The sequence below is a fragment of the Nicotiana attenuata genome, chromosome 6, assembly GCF_001879085.1.
Source record: "Nicotiana attenuata strain UT chromosome 6, NIATTr2, whole genome shotgun sequence".
In the NCBI taxonomy this organism is placed as follows: domain Eukaryota; kingdom Viridiplantae; phylum Streptophyta; class Magnoliopsida; order Solanales; family Solanaceae; genus Nicotiana; species Nicotiana attenuata.
The window spans coordinates 76,113,940-76,133,393 of NC_031994.1; the positions used below are offsets into that span (position 1 = coordinate 76,113,940).

At 38.7% G+C, this 19,454-nt stretch overlaps 1 protein-coding gene across 1 annotated transcript; it reads right to left on the reverse strand.

The window, feature by feature from the left end:
• Positions 2,507-3,656, reverse strand: LOC109227244 (NAD(P)H-quinone oxidoreductase chain 4, chloroplastic-like). The gene is made up of 2 exons (XM_019392329.1): positions 2,746-3,656; positions 2,507-2,596 (listed from the first exon to the last, which is right to left on the reverse strand). Exons 1-2 carry the CDS (start codon positions 3,560-3,562, stop codon positions 2,571-2,573), a joined length of 843 nt encoding a protein of 280 aa, XP_019247874.1. The 5' UTR covers positions 3,563-3,656; the 3' UTR covers positions 2,507-2,570.

The following is a 19,454-nucleotide window of genomic DNA, read 5'->3' on the forward strand; positions in this document are numbered from 1 at the left end:
GTCTTTCACATCCAGCTATAACAATGAGTAATTTTTTAATTTCTAAATGGCAGTTCCAAAAAAACGCACTTCGACATCAAAAAAGCGTATTCGTAAAAATATTTGGAAAAGGAAGGGATATTCGATAGCATTAAAGGCTTTTTCGTTAGCGAAATCTCTTTCTACCGGGAATTCAAAAAGTTTTTTTGTACGCCAAACAAAAATAAATAAGTAATAAAACGTTCGAATAATTTGAATCAACTTGAAAAAAGAATTCAATTATTCAATTATTATCTAATTGAATAATTTAACGATTTCCCTTTCATATTTGATATTGATTAGCTCACCAATCAATACGTAATGGAACTCGCTTCGCTTTTCTGATTGATAGATAAAATAATAGAATTAGGAAATCCTCTATTTACTGAATAATAACTTTTTTGTTGACAAAAGAATAAACATCATTTCTATTCCAAGGTGGGGAGTTTCATTTTCCCCATCGACCTATTTGCAGAATTCCATTAAAAAAAATTCTATATTTCCATTCTATTTCCATATCTATAGAAGAACGTATCTAAAAATCTTTAGTGAAATTAGTGAAAGTTAAGAACTCATTGAAACTAATTGATTCTATTTTGAAACCTTTTTGTTTTGTCTAACTTTCTAATTCTTTATTTTCTCTGAATTATTATATAGATCCCCATGTATATCTTGCCCTTAACCCAATAGAGAAAATTGCTTAATGAAATTCTGTATGACTGGTTGTCAATTTTGAGCGATGCAAAATAGGTTCTTTTCTTTCTATTTTGTCTTCAAAATCCATAATTGAGTATAGAACGGTTTAGTTACAAGAGTTCAATTCGAGGAAAGCATAAAATATAGGAAAGTCCCAGGTTAAATAAAAAAAACTAAGACTCTAAACTCAAATCTAAAATAATGAACCTTCAACTTCAAATTCCTATTTGAACAACTTTTTATTGTTATTGATCCATTTGAATCATTACTAAACTAAAATAGCTTCCTCAATCTCGACGATTGCTTATTCATAGGCTATTATGAGTTCAAGACAGGCCGCTATGGTGAAATTGGTAGACACGCTGCTCTTAGGAAGCAGTGCTAATGCATCTCGGTTCGAGTCCGAGTGGCGGCATACCGTCTTCTAAAAAGGATAAATAGATCTTATAATGAATTCAATTCCCGATTTCCTTTTTAGAATTATGTAATTAAGGGACTCTTCTTTTTTAAGATTTTTTATGATATTTTCAACCTTAGAGCATATATTAACTCACATTTCCTTTTCGATCGTTTCAATTGTAATTACAATTCATTTGATAACCCTTTTAGTCGATGAAATCGTAAAACTATACGATTCATCAGAAAAGGGCATAATAGTTACTTTTTTCTGTATAACAGGATTATTAGTTACTCGTTGGATTTCTTCTGGACATTTCCCACTAAGCGATTTATATGAATCATTAATTTTCCTTTCATGGAGTTTCTCCCTTATTCATATAATTCCGTATTTCAAAAAAAATGTTTTAATTTTAAGTAAAATAACTGGCCCTAGTGCTATTTTTACCCAAGGCTTTGCTACGTCAGGGATTTTAACTGAAATACACCAATCTGTGATATTAGTACCTGCTCTTCAATCCGAGTGGTTAATAATGCACGTAAGTATGATGATATTGGGCTATGCAGCCCTTTTATGTGGATCATTATTATCAGTAGCACTTCTAGTGATTACATTTCGAAAAAACAGACAGCTTTTTTATAAGAGCAATGGTTTTTTAAACGAGTCATTTTTCTTGGGTGAAAATGTTTTACAAAATACTTCTTTTTTTTCTGCTAAAAATTATTACAGGTCCCAATTGATTCAACAATTGGATTATTGGAGTTATCGGGTTATTAGTTTAGGATTTACTTTTTTAACCATAGGAATCCTTTCGGGAGCGGTATGGGCTAATGAAGCGTGGGGGTCGTATTGGAATTGGGACCCAAAAGAAACTTGGGCATTTATTACTTGGATCGTATTTGCAATTTATTTACATACTCGAACAAATAGAAATTTGCGGGGTGCAAATTCTGCAATTGTAGCGTCTATAGGCTTTCTTATAATTTGGATATGCTATTTTGGGGTCAATCTTTTAGGAATAGGGTTACATAGTTATGGTTCTTTTCCATCAACATTTAATTGAATTCAAGACAAGTTATTACAAATACAAGAGCGGGCGGCGCATTGTATGAACCAGCGTGCGGACCGTGTGAATCATCAATACAATATTTGATTCACACGGTTTTCTACCATATGTAGTTCAATTTCATTGTTTTTACTTAACTTAAGAGTTAAGAGAAGAAAAAAAGTCTTCTTTTTTTCATTGTCCAAGAATGTTTTTCAAAACAAACATAGGTTTTTTTATTTCAGTCATCCAAATTATCTATAAAAAAAATTAGATAGAATAACTTCGACCTTGTCAACTGCTAATGAAAGAACGAAATCCGGGTATATACCAATACCTATTACGGGTAAAAAGATGGAGATCGAAAGAAATAACTCTCGCGGCCCAGAATCAAAAAAAGAATCCTTCGGGGCATTAAATAGCTTGTATCCATAGAACATCTGGCGTGACATAGATAATGAATAAATAGGAGTTAATATCATTCCAATTGCCATTACAAAAGTAATTAGTATTTTTGGAATTAAAAGATATTTTTGGCCGGTAATTATTCCAAAAAAAACTATCAATTCGGCAACAAAACCACTCATACCTGGTAATGCAAGGGAAGCCATCGAAAAGCTACTGAACATCGTGAACATTTTTGGCATTGGAATAGCTATTCCGCCCATTTCGTCAAGATAAACAAGGCGGATTCTATCATAAGTCGTTCCCGCCAAGAAAAAAAGTGCAGCACCAATAAATCCATGAGATATTATTTGTAAAAGGGCTCCATTAAGTCCCGTATCGGTTAGAGAACTAATTCCTATAATTATGAAACCCATATGAGAGACAGAGGAATAGGCTATTCTTTTTTTTAAATTCCGTTGGCCAAGAGATGTTGAAGCTGCATAGATTATTTGTATTGTACCTATTATCATCAACCAAGGAGAAAATATAGAATGGGCATGAGGTAATAATTCCATATTGATTCGAATTAATCCATACGCTCCCATTTTTAATAAAATTCCGGCTAGAAGCATACAAGTACTGTAATGTGCTTCTCCATGGGTATCTGGTAACCATGTGTGTAGGGGGATAATGGGCGATTTGACAGCAAAAGCAATAAAAAATCCAATATAGAATATTATTTCTAAAACCACAGGATATGACTGATTAACTGATGTTTCAAAATTTAATGTTGGTTCATTAGAACCATATAAAGCAACACCCAAAACTCCCATTAAGAGAAAAACGGAACCCCCCGCCGTGTACAAAATAAATTTTGTAGCTGAGTACAGACGTTTCTTTCCTCCCCACATGCATAGAAGTAGATAAACAGGAATTAATTCTAACTCCCACATGATGAAAAAAAGTAAAAGGTCCCGAGACGAAAATGATCCAATTTGACCACTGTACATTGCTAACATGAGAAAATGGAATAATCGAGAATCTCGAGTAACTGGCCAAGCCGCTAAAGTAGCTAAAGTAGTGATAAATCCTGTTAATAAAATGGGTCCTATAGAAAGTCCATCTATTCCTAATCTCCAATGGAAATCAAAAAAATTGATCCATTTATAAAATGAACTCACTTGCTTGAGTGTGTTGGACAATGATCCCCTCTTGTGGCACAAAAGACTTGGTCATGCAAGTCTAACTCAACTCAACAAACTAGTCTCCAAGGACCCGATGATAGGGTTACCTAACATCAAGTTCAAGGAAGACAAAGTTTGTGAGGCTTGTGAAAGGGGGAAGCAGGTAATATCCTCTTTTAAAGGCAAGAAAATGGTAAGCACGACTACGACAACGAAACTGGTCCATATGGATCTCTGTGGTCCAATGAGAACATTAAACAGAGGTGGTAAGAAATATGTGATGATACTTGTTGATGACTGCTCTAGGTTTACTTGGGTATTGTTTTTAACATCTAAGGATGAAGCATTTGACATGTTTACTGCCTTTGTTAGAAAAAGTCAGAAACAACTAGGTAACCAACTTGCATCAATTAGGTCTGATCATGGAACTGGATTTGAAAATGTAAGGTTTGCTGAATTTTGTGATGAGCATGGTATAGATCATAATTTCTCTGCACCTAGGACTCCTCAAAAAATAGAATAGTTGAAAGAAAGAATATGACTCTTGAATATATTGCTAGGACTATGCTTCTTTCTAGTAAACTGCCCCATAGCTTCTAGGCAGAGGCTGTAAATACTGCATGTTACATCATTAATAGGTGCATGACTAGACCTCTTGTAGAGAAGACTCCCTATGAGTTACTTAAAGTGAGAAAATCAAATATATCACATCTTAGGCCACTTGGATGCAAGTGCTTTGTGCACAATAATGGAAAGGTCTCCCTAGGTAAGTTTGATCCCAGAAGTGATGAGGGAGTATTCTTGGGATATCTTCACATAGCAAAGCTTATAAAGTGTACAACAAAAGAACTTTGTGTGTAGAAGAAAGTGTACATATAGTTTTTGATGAAACTAACATTCTTTCTGAGAGACAGGAACGTGAAGATGAAGCTATTGGGCTGGTAAAAGAATTGAGTCAAGTCACAACTCAAGCTGAAGATGCACCAAAAGAAGGAACAGGTGATGGAACGCGTTCTTACATCCAGGGCAACCTGACAAGGGGAACTGAACAAAGAAGAAATGAATCTAACTCCCAAATGGAACCTGTCCATGAGCCTGTTCCTCAGCAACAAAACATGGGAGAAACTCCAAATAGAAATCAGTTGGTTGTGAAACCTTACAAGTATCAAAGTTCTATTGAGAACATCCTTACTGATCCAACTTCTGGAGTTAAAACTAGATCTCAATTAAAGAATCTGTGTGCTTTTGATGCATTCTTATCTCTTATTGAACCTAAAAATGTTGCTGAAGCTTTGCAGGATGCAGATTGGGTGAATGCAATGAAAGATGAACTCAATCAGTTTGAAAGAAGCCAAGTGTGGCATATGGTCACAAGACCCAAGGACAGATCAGTAATTGGCACTAAATGGGTCTTCAGAAACAAACTTGATGAAGATGGAACAGTTACAAGGAACAAGGCAAGGCTGGTGGTCCAAGGTTATAGCAGAGAGGAGGGCATAGATTATGATGAGACCTTTGCTCCAGTTGCAAGACTGGAGGCAATAAGACTCCTCATAGCCTTTGCAGCACATATGGAATTCACCATTCATCAAATGGATGTGAAGAGTGCCTTCCTAAATGGCTACTTAAAAGAAGAAGTCTTTGTCAAACAACCTCCAGGGTTTGAAAGTAAGGAGTGTCCAGATCATGTATACAAATTGGAAAAGGCCCTATATGGACTCAAGAAGGCTCCTAGAGCATGGTATGAACGTCTATCCAAATTCCTGCTTGAACATGGATACAAAAGAGGTAAGATTGACAGCACTTTATTCTTGAGGAAAAAAGGTAAGGATCTACTAGTAGTACAAATATATGTTAATGACATAATTTTTGGGGAAACCACTGAAAAACTGAGTAAGGAATTTGCAAAATTAATGGTGAGTGAATTTGAAATGAGTATGATGGGTGAGCTTAACTTTTTCTTAGGCTTACAGATCAAACAAAACCCAAATCGAACCATGATCCATCAGCAGAAATATGCAAAAGAGTTGATTAAGAAGTTTAAAATGGATGAATCAAAAGAAATAGACACACCCATTGCAACATCTACTAAATTAGAAATAGATGAACCTGGTTCATCTGTTGATCAGAAGTTGTATAGGGGTATGATTGGCTCACTTTTGTATCTTACTGCTAGCTGACCTGACATAGTTTTAGTGTAGGGATTTGTGCTCATTTTCAGGCAAATCCTAAGGAATACCACTTGACTGATGTTAAGAGGATACTGAGATATTTGAAAGGCACTACTGATCTTTGTCTTTGGTACCATAAAGGTAGTAACTTTAATCTAGTAGGATATGTTGATGCTGACTATGCAGGCTTCCTTGTGGATAGGAAAAACACCTCAGCTATGGCTAATTTCTTGGTTCATGTCTGGTATCATGGGCCACTAAAAAGCAGAATTCAGTGGCCTTATCCACTGATGAGGCTGAGTATATTGTTGCTGCCTCTTGTTGTGCTCAACTGCTGTGGATCAGGCAGCAGCTGATGGATTTTGGCCGTTAAATTGGTTGCATCCCTATCTTTTGTGATAACACTAGTGCTATTAGTATGACCAAGAACCTAGTTCATCATAAGAGGACTAAGCACATAGATGTTAAACATCACTTCTGAAGGGACAACTATGAGAAAGGATTGATTACTATAGAATTCTGTGCTAGTGATAAATAAATTGCTGACATCTTTACTAAAGCATTGAGTAGAGAAATCTTTGAAAGGAACAAGTTAGAATTATAGAGGATTAAGATCACCTATTGGGATCAGCTCAGAATGCACAATGAAAAAAATTGAAAAAAAAAATTAGGCTAGGATATGACTCACTGATCTCTAACAAAATTTTCTCTATTATGGTAAATTGAGGCATGATCAAGAGAATTCTAAATGAAGAACCTGGTTCATCAGTATTGGTCATCTGAAAAATGAGGTATGTTTTCTATACTCTGCATAATTAGAAATATAAATATTTAAATCATGAGCAGAGTCCTACCTATGTTCAGAAAATCCTATCCGTTTATTTTTTGTACCAGTTCCGTCTCTGATAGAGTTCTCACCACATAAAATGCTTAAAATCTAGGGAAGCTTAACCGTTCACTCCACCTGAAACTTCAGGTTGATTAGACCTCTAATTGACTGCTAAAAGCTATCGTTAGTCATTAAATAGGTCTCTTTCTTTAAATACTCATCATTACCCTCTGCAAACCTCACTACTCACACCGTCAAAAATCCATTTCACTCTCAATTGTTTTCTCCCAAAAGCCTAACTCACAAACTCTCCCAAGAAATTAGTTACAATGTCGAACCCTCAAGATAATCCAGGCTCTCCTCCACCATCGTCCCCTTCTGGTTCCTCCACACCTCCTCCACCCAGCACAACCCATCAGCTTATGAGAAGGCGAGTAAAAATGCTTACTCGGAAGACAGTGGCAACTGGGTCTCTTCCAAAGAAATTGAACGAGAAGTTGAAGTCAAGCCAAACCCAAGATTCTGAGAACTCAGATGATTCGTTCAAATCTGCGAGTGCGGGGGAAGGAACTGGGTCTTCTGACTCTGCGAAGGATCAAAACTCCCCTTCTGAGGTACGTTTTGCTTTGGCTGAAAATTTAGAAAATAGGTTTGTTTTGGTTGGGTCTGTCAGGAATGTGGAATTTCCTGAATTGGGAAGGAGATGAGGTAAAAAGAAAAATGAAAAAGAAAAAGAGAGGGAGGGTGTATATGGTGATGTGAGGGAAAAGGAAAAGGAGTGGCTGGTTCTTTACCCACTTCTGAATTAATGGTTCCAGCTATCTATGGGGTTGAACATGCAATTGTGGAAGAAAGTGGCAAGAAGTCAGGGGGAAGTGGTTCAGGGGAGACTGTTGAAGGGTTGGTTAATCTAAGTTCACAGGCAGATAAACCTGGTTCATCTATTAAGGAGACCCTAGTAGACCTTCTGAAGAAAGTAGGTGCCAGTTATGATCCAAAGAAAAGGAGAACTCCAACACCAAAAGCCCCCAGCACTGCAAAACCTTCCAAGAAAGAAAGGCTTCCTCCCCAACAACTACTGAAATTCCCTTGCCAAAGGGAAGAGCTACAAGATGTAGGGTGAAATAGAGTGAGTGTAAATTACAAAAGGCTTTGGCTGAAAGCAAGAAGAAGAGGATGGATTAAGGAAAATCCATCAGGAGGAACATACAACAATGGAGGTTCAGACCCCCAAACCCAAAAAGACCAAGACTTCTTCCAAAAAGTCTTCATCTGTGTCTAAGGCTGTTGAAACTTCATGGGCCAAGAGGATAAGGTCTGGAATGAAAATCAAACAAGTTAGAATTTTGGAAGATGGGGAATGGAGTGGTGAAGAAGAGAGTGAGTCTGATGGTGAAAAAGACAAGCTGGCCAAGTTTGGCAAAAGAAAATTTTTTGAAGGGAAGATTGTTGAAAGACTTGGTGGAACCAGGAATGGTTCGTTTGGTTGATACCCTCGCTGTTCAGGGCTGGAAGGACATGGTCCTTCAGATGGATGGAAGGCTAGCTAGGAATGAAATCATTCAATTCATGGCCAATGCAGAGGTCAAAGATGGTAGAGTCACCAGCCAAGTAAAAGAAGTTCAAGTGACCTTTGATGCAGAGAAGCTGGGAGAGATTCTTGAAATCCCTACTAAGGGATATGATAACTACACTAGGCAAAGACGGCCAAGTATGGATTCTCTTCCTCCTGCCCTTGAAATCACTAGGAGATTCTGTGATGTTGAAGAAGTGAATGAGGCCAAGTTTGTGCACAAGAGTGAAACGAAACCACAGCACAAAGTCCTCTTTGAGTTTGTCAACAAGTGCCTACTGCCCAGGCAGGAAAGAAGGCACTTTGCTAACTATATGGACTTAATTCTGATGGGGTGCCTTGAAAGTGGAAATCAACCGGCATGCATTCATCATCAAGCTACTGGACAGGGTTATCAACAGCTCCAAGTCCCATGCCACCCCCTATGGATTTATTCTGACTACTATTCTGGATCGGTTCAAGGTGCCTCTGAAAAAATGGGAAATGGCCACAAACAAGGATTATTTTGGCATTAATACTCTGGTTGTTTGTGACCATCTAGTCAATGCCATTCTACATGAACCCGGTTCATCCAAGAAGACACCTAACAATAGTAAAGTCAGGGCATTAGTTCAGGACGGTGAGGCCAAGGATGCTGAGATAGCTAGGCTGAAGGCTTGCTTAGCAGAGGTTGAATCTGAGTGGGATGCTCTCAGAACTGAGCTTACCAAGGAAAAAGTGAAGAATGATGGGATTCTTCACAATATGCTGAATCTTCTCCAAGCCCAAAACCAACCCTCTAGCTTCCCCAAGCCTTAGGAATTCTAGCCTTTATCTCCTAAACCTGTCTAATACCACCAGTGACCCAGATTAGGGATTTCTCTTTCTTTTCGCTCATGTTTTGAATATTTTTGCTTTTTGTTTATGGATTGTGGTAGCAACATATCTTCTATCGATGATATCTACTGTTTTTGCTCTTGTTGACTGTTACTATTTCCTTGATAGTTTAAATATGTTTGCCTGATTACTGATGATTGATCCATGATTGCACTTGCAGTTTCCGCAGTGGCCATGAGTACTTATTAAATTCTAGGACTCACACTTTATTTATGCAACTTTTCGATGATGCCAAAACGGGGAAGAGATATTGTGTTTTACATATTCTGAATAAGTGATATTTATAACCTAATTAACCTGGTCCTTGATGATAGGTGAATTTCTCTAAACTTTGTATTGATGAATAAGCTGAGTTCTGACAGGGCCTACAGGAGTGGAAAGCAAAGAGTTTGTCATCATCCAAATGGGGGAATTTGTTGGCCAAAGTAAAGGTGAAGTTTTGAAGACTGACAAAGGAACTCAGACATGGACCAGGTCCATCTTGTGGAGCACAGTTGTGATCAAATCCAAACATGTGAGATGCACGTGAAGGAGATAAACCTAACTTATCAGAAGTAATATCTCCTGATCATGATCGAAAAGGTTGCATATTGGATAAGGAGAAAGACTCCTTACACAAAGAGAACATGGTTTAGGAAAAGGATAGAGTTAGAGTATGAGACCAACTAGAACTCTTCCACCATGGAAGAGTAGCATCTGTATCCTAGTAAATCTCTAATTACTAACTCCTTAAATATCAGTATTGTTTTCTTTTACAGGTAATGCACATAAGCAGAAGTGAAACGTGAATTGAGAGCAAAAGAGCAAGGCAATTTTGTAAGCAATTTATGTGTGATTCAAGTGTGCAATCCTGAAGCTACTTGAACTAGATAGAAGAACCAGTTCCAAGTTTCTATCTTTTATTCTAGTTTGTAGCAGGTGATTTTATATTGTACCTTTCAGCTTTTATAGAAGCAATTGTGATAGTGATGTTTATGACCTAATTAAAATCTGGCCCTTAATGATAAGTAAATTTTTCGAGTTATGATATTTTAGCTGAGTTCCACAGGTTCTATAATCAGTAAAAGCATAGAGTTTGTCATCATCAAAAAGGGGGAATTTGTTGGCCCAAGATCAGTTGAAGTTTTGAAAAATGACAAATGAACTCAGTGAAGAACCAGGTTCATCTTAGGAGACACAGTTGTTATGGACCATACACATGAGATGCACGTGAAGAAGATAAGTCCTTGGGGTCAAGCAGCAATATTTTGATGAATATCTTCTGAGCTGATCGAAAAGATTGCATATAGGATAAGGAGTTGAAGTCTCCTTATGAAAAGAGAATTACATCCGGATCAAGAATATGGATTGGGAGCTAGAGTTGTTCTTGGACTCGAATTGATAAAGGATCCACAATTCGAGTTCTTATCAAACTCTGATTACTAACTCTATAAATATAACGATTGTTCTCTTTTACAGGTGATTGCACATAAGCTGAAGTTAAACCAAATTGCGAGCAAAAGAGCTAGGCGATTTTTGCAAGCAATTTGTGTGTGATTCAAGTGTGCAAATCTAAAGCTACAAGAACTAAGTGTGAAGAACCAATTCCATTGTGTTTTTCTTTATTTCTAGTTCAATTGTAGTAGGTGTTTTAACATTGTACCTTTCCAGCTTTCTTAGAAGCAATTGTATTAGGTGCATTGAGTATTCAAGTTAGAGTTAACTTGAAAGTGTCGCAACAGTTGAGGCTGTGTGCCACAGTGGGATTAGAGTTAATCCTTAGGTTTACAAAGAGTTTTGTAAATGCTGTTTTTGGCTCATTGAAGTTTAGTGGAAGTTTGGGAAAATCCTACTGAGTAGTAGGTCGTGGTTTTTTCACCTTTTGAGCCAGGTGTTTTCCACGTAAAAATCTCTGTGTTCTTTATTTTGTATTTTAATTCCGCAAACAGTAGAAGTTAGAACACCTAGAAGAACTAGGTTCTTCTAGTGCGAAAATTAAGTACCACACAAATCACCCCCCCCCCTGTTGTGTGGTATTGACATCTAAAACATCAATTGGTATCAGAGTAGGTTATCCTTGAAGAGGCTAACACCTTAGGAGAAGATCAAAAATGAGTGCACCACCTGGGAACTGGGAAGGGCAATCCACTGCCAGACCTCCACTTTTCAACAGTTTGTATTACTCTTGGTGGAAGAACAGAATGAGAGATCATATCGTAGGGGAAGACTATGAACTTTGGGATATAATTACTGATGGTCCCCTAGCTACCACTAAGAAGAATGAAGAAGGAATTGATGTGCCAAAAACAAAGGCTGATTGTACTGCTGAGGATCTGAAGAAATGGGAGAAAAATGCTAAAGCCAAGAAGTGGCTAGTGTGTGGTCTAGGACCAGATGAGTACAGCAGGATTCAAAGCTGTACAACTGTTAAGGAGATATGGGACACTCTACAAGTGGCTCATGAAGGAACACCTCAAGTGAAAAGGTCAAGAGGAACTCTTGTGTATTCTCAATATGAAAATTTCACCATGAAGGAAGGAGAAACTATCTAGGAGATGTATACTAGATTCTCCACTCTGACTAATGAGCTTGAATCTCTTGGAAGGACCATCCTTGAATAAGACAAGGTTGAAAAGATTCTGACAAGAGTTCTGCCAGTCACTTGGGAAAGCAAGATCACTGCCATTCAGGAATCCAAGAATATTGCTACCCTCAGGCTGGATGAACTAATTGGGAACTTAACTGCCTATGAAATTAGGAGACAAACAATGAAGATGGATACCCCCCAAAAAGGAGAGAAGTTTAGCTCTCAGAATCACTGAAGGTGGAGATTTGGAATATGATGAAATAGCCATGATCACTAGGGATTTCAAGAAGTATCTGATGAGAGGAAAGGGTGTTTCAAGAAGTACAAACTTCAACAAAACCAGAGCTCCGGAGAAACAGACCAATGAAGGCTGCTACAAGTGTGGGAAGACTGATCACATGATCAAAAACTGTCCTCAATGGGAGATTGAGTGGAAGAAAGAAAGAACTGAAAGAAGAAACAGGAAGAAGGAACAAGTTCAACCAAAAAGAAACAAAGGTTCAACTAAGGCTATGGTTGTTGCTTGGGGAGAAACATCAGATGAGGACTCTGAAGATGAAGCTGAGGAGGATCAAGCTCTAATGGCCATTGGAGAATCAGAGGATGAACAAGAGGTAAGTATTCTTCATCTCAAAGACAAGATCAAATTCTTGTCTAAAGAAAGGCTAGTTGAACTCTTAACAGACTTCATTGATGAGTCTGAGATAATTAATAATGAAAAGGAAGTTCTGTCTAGGGAATGTGTGTTTTTAAAAGCTAAATGTAAAAGTCTAGAGTCTAGGGCAAATGAGAGTGATAACAAAAATGCTGAGTTGAAGAACCAGGTTCTTGAACTTGACAACAGTGTCCTAGAACTTAGATCTGAAAATCTGAAACTGAAATTAGGAACAGGAAAGAAGATAGCTGATCACACATATCTTACTCTAGAAGAAAATTTAGGAAAAATGAAGGATGAATTATATAAGAAAGATGAATTCATCAAAATCTTAAAAGAAGATCTAGGAAGGGTAAACATGAACTAGACAGAACTTGCAAGTGGAACAAAGCATCTGATGCTCTCTCTTGGTTGCAAGAGCATCATAGCAGTAACAAAAGAGGACTTGGCTATGGAACTCAAGCTCCTAAATGGGATCCAAAAAGCAAGTACCTCACTCTTCCTGAAAATAAAATCTGCACACACTGTTGCAAGACTGGCCATTACAAATATGAATGCAATGAAAAAGAGAAGGCCAGTCAAAGGAACATGTTTTTTGTTAAAGAAAAGAATAAACTGCCTGAATGGGAAAGAAGGAATTTAATCCATCCTTTTGCCTATAGAAAGGGACCCAAACTGGTTTGAGCTCCTAAGACTAACCCCTGATTTCATTTTGTAGGTTCAAGTGAAAGGGAGGAGCCAAATATGGTATATGGATAGTGGCTGCTCAAAACACATGACTGGGGACAAAAGACCAGTTCCTTTCACTTGAGGNAGGAGTTACAATGAAGAACACATAACAAAGACTCAACAACCCTAAGGACTTAAGATATAATCAATCTTGGATCAGGTCCTTGAGGTTGCAGCAGTTTTGTCTTGAGAGAGGTTCTTGAGCACTTGAGAGAATGTTTCCTTTTCTGGTTTTGCAAGTGTTCAAGTCATTAGATCCCATGCACCAGGTTGTTATATTACAAAAGACATTACCATGGTGATGTCAATTCACAATGGTGATGTCAAATCTTGGTTAGTACATGCTTTTTCTCAATGTAAAGTGACTGCTGCATTGTCGCGTGTACAGTTGCAGGCAGTCACTTTCTGCAGTGGCTTTCCAGCTGTGATTGACTTGTGCTTCTGTCAGAGAACCCTAAGGGACCAGGTCCCTATAGTGTTCCTCTTTGTACGGTTACGGACAGTCACTTTCTGCAGTTGCGTTCCAGTTGTATAGTTGACTTGTACTTCTGTCAGGGGAGCACCAAGGGATCAAGTTCCTAATCTGGTTCTTGTGCACATTGCCCATATTGTCTTGAGTTGAGTAACTTGAATGATGTTTTGTATAAACTCATTGTAGGTACACCTTGATCACATCACTTGAAATGATGTGAGCACTTTAGTTGGTCAGAGATGAGTGGGCGCTGGAAACAGTGTAGTGCGGCAGAAACAGTGCAGGCAATCACTTTGTTTCCAGCTGTGTCCAATTGACTTTGCACTGCTGTGAGGAACCCACAAGAGTATCAGGTCCTTGTTTGGGTTCCTAGCTCCTGAAGCTGTAGCAGTTCTCCTTTAGCTGGAATCCGTTAGATGCTGTGTAATCCAAGTGAGTTAGGTTCCTTATCCGGTTCTTGACATTAATTTTGTTAGATCATCAAAACACAAGGGAAAGATATTGAAAACCTATCAATTTCCTCCTTTTTGATGATGAAAAACTTAGCATTGAAAACGAGTTGTTAGAGCTCACAGAGCCAGAACAGGAGACCACAGGTTCCCCCTTCCTTTATGCCCTTACTTAAACATGTTTCCCCATATGTTCCCCCTGACTTTTTACTATCATTCTTGGTCTTTTATCTGGTTCTATACAGAAAGTTTGTTAGATCATCAAAACATAGATTAAAAGACCTTAAGCCCATCAATTTCCCCCTTTTTGATGATGACAAACTTTTAACATTGATGTCTATTTGAATTAACCGGATAAGGTACCAGCAACTGCATATTTTCCCACTGACTCTATTTCTTCCCCCTTTTGGCATCAACAAAAAGACACAGTCATACAGAAAGGCATAAAGAAGTCCAACAAAGCTAACTCATGCCACATATATGCACAGAACAAGATAGAAAAGAGAAGCAAAAGGGAAAACAAGCATTGTACAAGCAAAAGAAGAGTTGTTTCATTGATAAGAAATTTGATTGTTTCAACAGGAGCAGCAACGGTGAAATCGAACATGCCATCACAAAAAGACAACCAAAAAGAAAACAACAGCGACAGAACATCAAAGCAAAAGATAACTGGCCACTGAGATGATCCTAGGAGGCACTAGAAGAGGGAGGCTTGGAAGATGAGGCATCAATGGTTTTGAGAGCCAGGTCCATGCGGGCATTTGCAGACAACTGTTAGTCAAGCAATTTCTCCCGCGGGTTCTCCTCTTTTTGCCTAAGTCCAGAACTTGTCTCATACCTGCCATCTCCTAGATTGTCGGGCAAGTGTGCGACCCCACAAGACTTTTCTAAGTTAACTCTCCTGCCCAAGGCCATTGTCACTTGGAATGGTCTTCATTGAACCAGGTCCTCCCACAGTTTCCCACTTTTGTTTTCTAGACATTTCAACAAACTTCCTGTTCCTGCTTGCAACAGCCATAATGTCACCTTCAAACAAATCTTTCTCAATCACTAACTTTTGTAGATCTTTTCACTAAGGAACTACGTTCCTCCACAACATTTTTATCAACCTTAACCACTGGAATGTGTTTGTCAGCCACGACTTCCCCCTATTTCATCAACCTCTTCTTCTTTTTCTTAATACTCTGCTTACTCTTCTGCAAGGCAGACTCAAAAGCCTCTTTCTTCTGCAACCGCCTGGTTTGTTTCAGCTAAAAGAAAATCAGGTTCTTCAGCCAGTTTTTCTGTGACGGTGTCATGAACCGGAGACTCAAAAAACACCAGAATCTTTTTATCCCGTAAGAGTGAAGTTTCTTCCCCCTGAGATTTAAGCAGAGGGGAGGCTCCTTCATTCATAAGACTCTTAGCAGCGATAGCCATGATATTTAGTACCGCTTCCTTTTCTGGTGACTCCGTGGGAGCCGCTGAGCCTAGAATGGAGGAGTTTAAGTACTTATCTGGATCTTCTTTAAAGACCTTCTGACGCCTGAGGAGTAGCCATTTTGGTTTGTTCAGAAAAAGGAGAAGAGGTGGGGTTTGCAACACATGGAAGTGAGACAGGGTTTGATGGAGGAGTAAAGATGATTGGAGATGAGGATGAAATCGGTATGGGTACAGTGGTATCAAGGATAGTGAAGAAGTAGGTTTCTGGTTATGGTGTTAAGGGAGGTGGAGATGTGAGAATCATGTTGATGGCGGGAGAAGGAAACGATTGTTCGGAAAAAAGTAAACAGATGCAAAGGGAGACAATGGTTTAGAACTGCTGGTCTGAAAAGTAAGATGATGTGGCAGTTGAATTAATTTTGCTATCTTTTTGAATAAGCATGCGAAAAACACATTACTATTGCCCTGTGGTACAGGAACCAGGTTCCTGACCTATTTTTGTAAAAGGGTTTTGCAGCTGTCCTCCGAAGTTCAACACTGTACTTTTAGCTTCTATGATCACCATGCGTGTTTACCTGCAATGGTATAGATGTAAGTTAGGCCTAGTTAGAAAACACTTTAGCCAATTTTACCTTAGTGTGACTATCATAGTCATGTGAGCAGAACCAGGTTCTCAATTAGGTTTAAGTAACCCCAGTGCCATCCTGTTTCTCAAAGTGTTCCCTATTCAGAGCTTTGGTGAAGATATCTGCAATTTGATCATCTGTGCAACAAAATCTTATACAGATAAGACCATTTTCCACATTGTCGCTTGATCCACAGTGAATGAGCACAGCACGAGGCAGCTGCAACATATTCTGCTTCAGATGTTGAGAGAGCTACTGAGTTTTGTTTCCTTGTACCCCATGAGATAAAACATGATCCAAGGAAATGAGCCATTCCAGATGTGTTTTTCCTGTCCACCAGATAGCCTGCATAATTAGCGTCAGCATAACCAATAAGGTTGAAATTGTCTCATGAAGGATAGTACATAACTAGGTTCTGTGTGCCCAAATATCTCAGAATTCTCTTAGCAACCTTCAGATAAGATTCCTTAGAATTTGATTGGAACCTTGCACGTAATCCCACACTGAATACAATGTCTAGCCTACTGGCAGTAAGGTAGAGTAGAGATCCAATGATTCCCATGCTTCCATATCAAACCTTTTCAAGAGTTCTTTGATGCATTTCTACTAACTGATACACGTTCCCTTTATGGACTACTTCACTTGAAGACCCGGGAAGACATTCAGTTCCCCCTTCATACTCATTTCAAACTCACTTCCCATAAGTTTAGCAAATTCTTCACATAGTGAGTTAGTTGTAGCTCCAAATATGATGTCATCCACATAAATCTGAACAATGAGCAAGTTCCTTCCCCGTTTCTTCAAAGACAATGTATTGACAATCTTTCCTCTTGTGAAGCCATTTTCTACGAGAAACCTGGATAGTCTCTCGTACCAGGCTCTAGGGGCCTGCTTCAATCCGTACAGTGCCTTATCAAATTTGAATACATGTTCAGGATGTACATGACATTCAAAACCTGGAGGTAGCTTGATATAGACTTCTTCCTTGAGAAAACCATTCAGGAAGGCACTCTTCACATCCATTTGGGATAGGGTGAATTCCATATGGGAAGCAAAGGCAATGTGGATCCTAATAGCTTCCATGCGAGCTACTGGGGCAAAAGTCTCATCATAATCGGTCACTTCCTCCTGATTGTATCCTTTGACAGTAAACCTTGCTTCGTTCTTTATAGTATTTCCATGTTCATCCAACTCATTCCTGAATACCCACCTGGTCCCTATGATGGTCCTGTTTGAGGGTCTATGTACCATGTGCCATACCTTGTTTCTTTCTTTCAACAACACTATTTTGTTGTGGAGTCCTTGGTGCTGAGAGGTTGTGAGTGATCCCATTTTCGTTACAAACTCATCAAATTTGGTATTGTCAAATTCTGTCCCGTGGTCAGATCTGATGCATGCTACCTTCAATTCCATATTCACTTGGATCTTCTTGACAAAGCCCACAAATACCTCAAAAGTCTCATCCTTTGTTCTAAGAAACAGTGTCCAGGTGAATCTTGAATTTGGCATACCACGAACCAAGTTCTTCTGAATCAATTTATTCAGAAGTGAGAAGCTTGCATGCCCCAATCTTTTATGCCAAAGTTCTGCGTCATCATGAACTGACTTCAAGAATCTCATATCACCAGCTTGTAGAGATTCAAAAGTTAGCAATGTAGATGTTCTTGTGTCTTTTGGCTACTAAGACCACTTCGCCAGTTACCAGATTGGTAACTGTGCACACTTTTGATATGAACTCTACATTGATCCCTTTATCACATATTTGAGAGACACTCAGGAGACTCTACTTCAGGCCATCCACATAGTACACATTCAATTGAGTGTCAAAGAGGCTTTCCAACTTTCCAACAACGAGAATGTACCCCTTTTTTCTAAGGATACATTCCCTTCCTGCAGGGCTTTCAGTGAGAGAGAGTCCATGGTGCTTCCAGTCATGTGCTTTGAGCATACACTGTTCATGGTCCATTGCAGTCCATTTCCTCCCACCGTTCCCTGCATATCTAAATTATGGGTTAGATTTAGGAACCCAAACTAGTTTGGGTCCCTTGTTATGATAAAAGGGATGGATAAGGGATTTTCTAGTCCATGCAGGCAACATTGGTTTCTTGCCAGTAGTACTTGGTCCCCTGTTAGTAGTCACTTTGTCAGTAAACCCTTTCTTTTTCTGAACAGATTGAGCCCTGGCCTGGCAATTTTCCTTGAAGTGCCCATTGTTCCCACAGTGGTACACATCCAATTATCAGGAACTGTGACGTACTTGCTGTGAGGGTTGTAAGGAGTTTTCTCCTTTTGGAACCCAATTCCCTGCCTGTTTCCACTATTGTTGAAGTACATGGCAGTGACATCATCTGAGGACCAGGTCCACTTCAGAGATTTCTCAAGATCACTTTTTACTTTCTTCAATTCAGCTTGAAGCTGCCTATTTTTCTCGAGTTCACCACATATCCTAGTTCTTGCAGCTTTCAACTCATTTTCAAGCCTGATGTGTTCCTCACTCGCTATCTCCTTTCCCTTTCCAAAATTTTCAGGTTTTGACTTAGTCCAAGGTTTCACTATTGTTTCCCTTAAGTCTGTAATTTTTGCCAACAGATCACCCTTTTCTTTTCTAAGGATTTCAATAGTTTTCTTATGGTTAGTAACTACAGCCACTAAGTCGTCTCTAGTTTGTTCAGATTCTTCTAATTCTAAGGTCAAAGAATCCCTATTCTCCATAAGACTATGAAAGGCAGTGATTAATACATTAGTTAAAGACATAAGTTTTTTTGGAGAATAGGATTTCAGATTTCTTTGAACATCCCTGAAGTTTAAATCTTTGTTTCCATTGTCCTCATCATCATCTGATTGAGCCATCAAGGCAAAAGTTGAGTCATATCCAATCTCCTCGCCTTCAACTGCCATCACGGAACTATCACTAGTGTCAGGTTTATCTTCAGACTATCTCATGATATTGTCAGCGGATATTTTTCTCTTAAAGTCCTTGAATGAAACCTGGTTCGTCTTAGCTGTTTTCACATGGTAGTTCTTGGAGAATTCTTTTTTCAAGAGAGGACAGTCTTTCATGAAGTGTCCAGACTTTCCGCACTAGTAACAAAGATCACAATTTTTTGGTCTGTTAGAGTCATCCCTTTTTAGCATTTCTTCATTTCCTCTGACCATCTTCTGAAATCCTTTGGTAAAGTAAGCCATGTCACTGTCTTCCTCACTTGAATCATCATTATCAGCTTTAAGTACCAAGTTCTTTTCCTTCCTAGATTCTCTTCTTTCAAAATTTGGTAGAGCAGTCATGGGGATCCTTCCTAGGTGTTAGCCTGATAGGAGGAACCTACTCTGATATCAATTGTTAGTTTGTGTGAGTCCAC

Excerpts from the sequence above, each read along its gene's own strand:
- LOC109227244 (XM_019392329.1), bottom strand. The coding sequence starts at position 3,562 with ATGTTAGCAATGTACAGTGGTCAAATTGGATCATTTTCGTCTCGGGAC. Across the intron at positions 2,597-2,745 it reads GGCTTCCCTTGCATTACCAG|ATGTTCTATGGATACAAGCT; the intron begins GTATGAGTGGTT and ends ATGTCACGCCAG.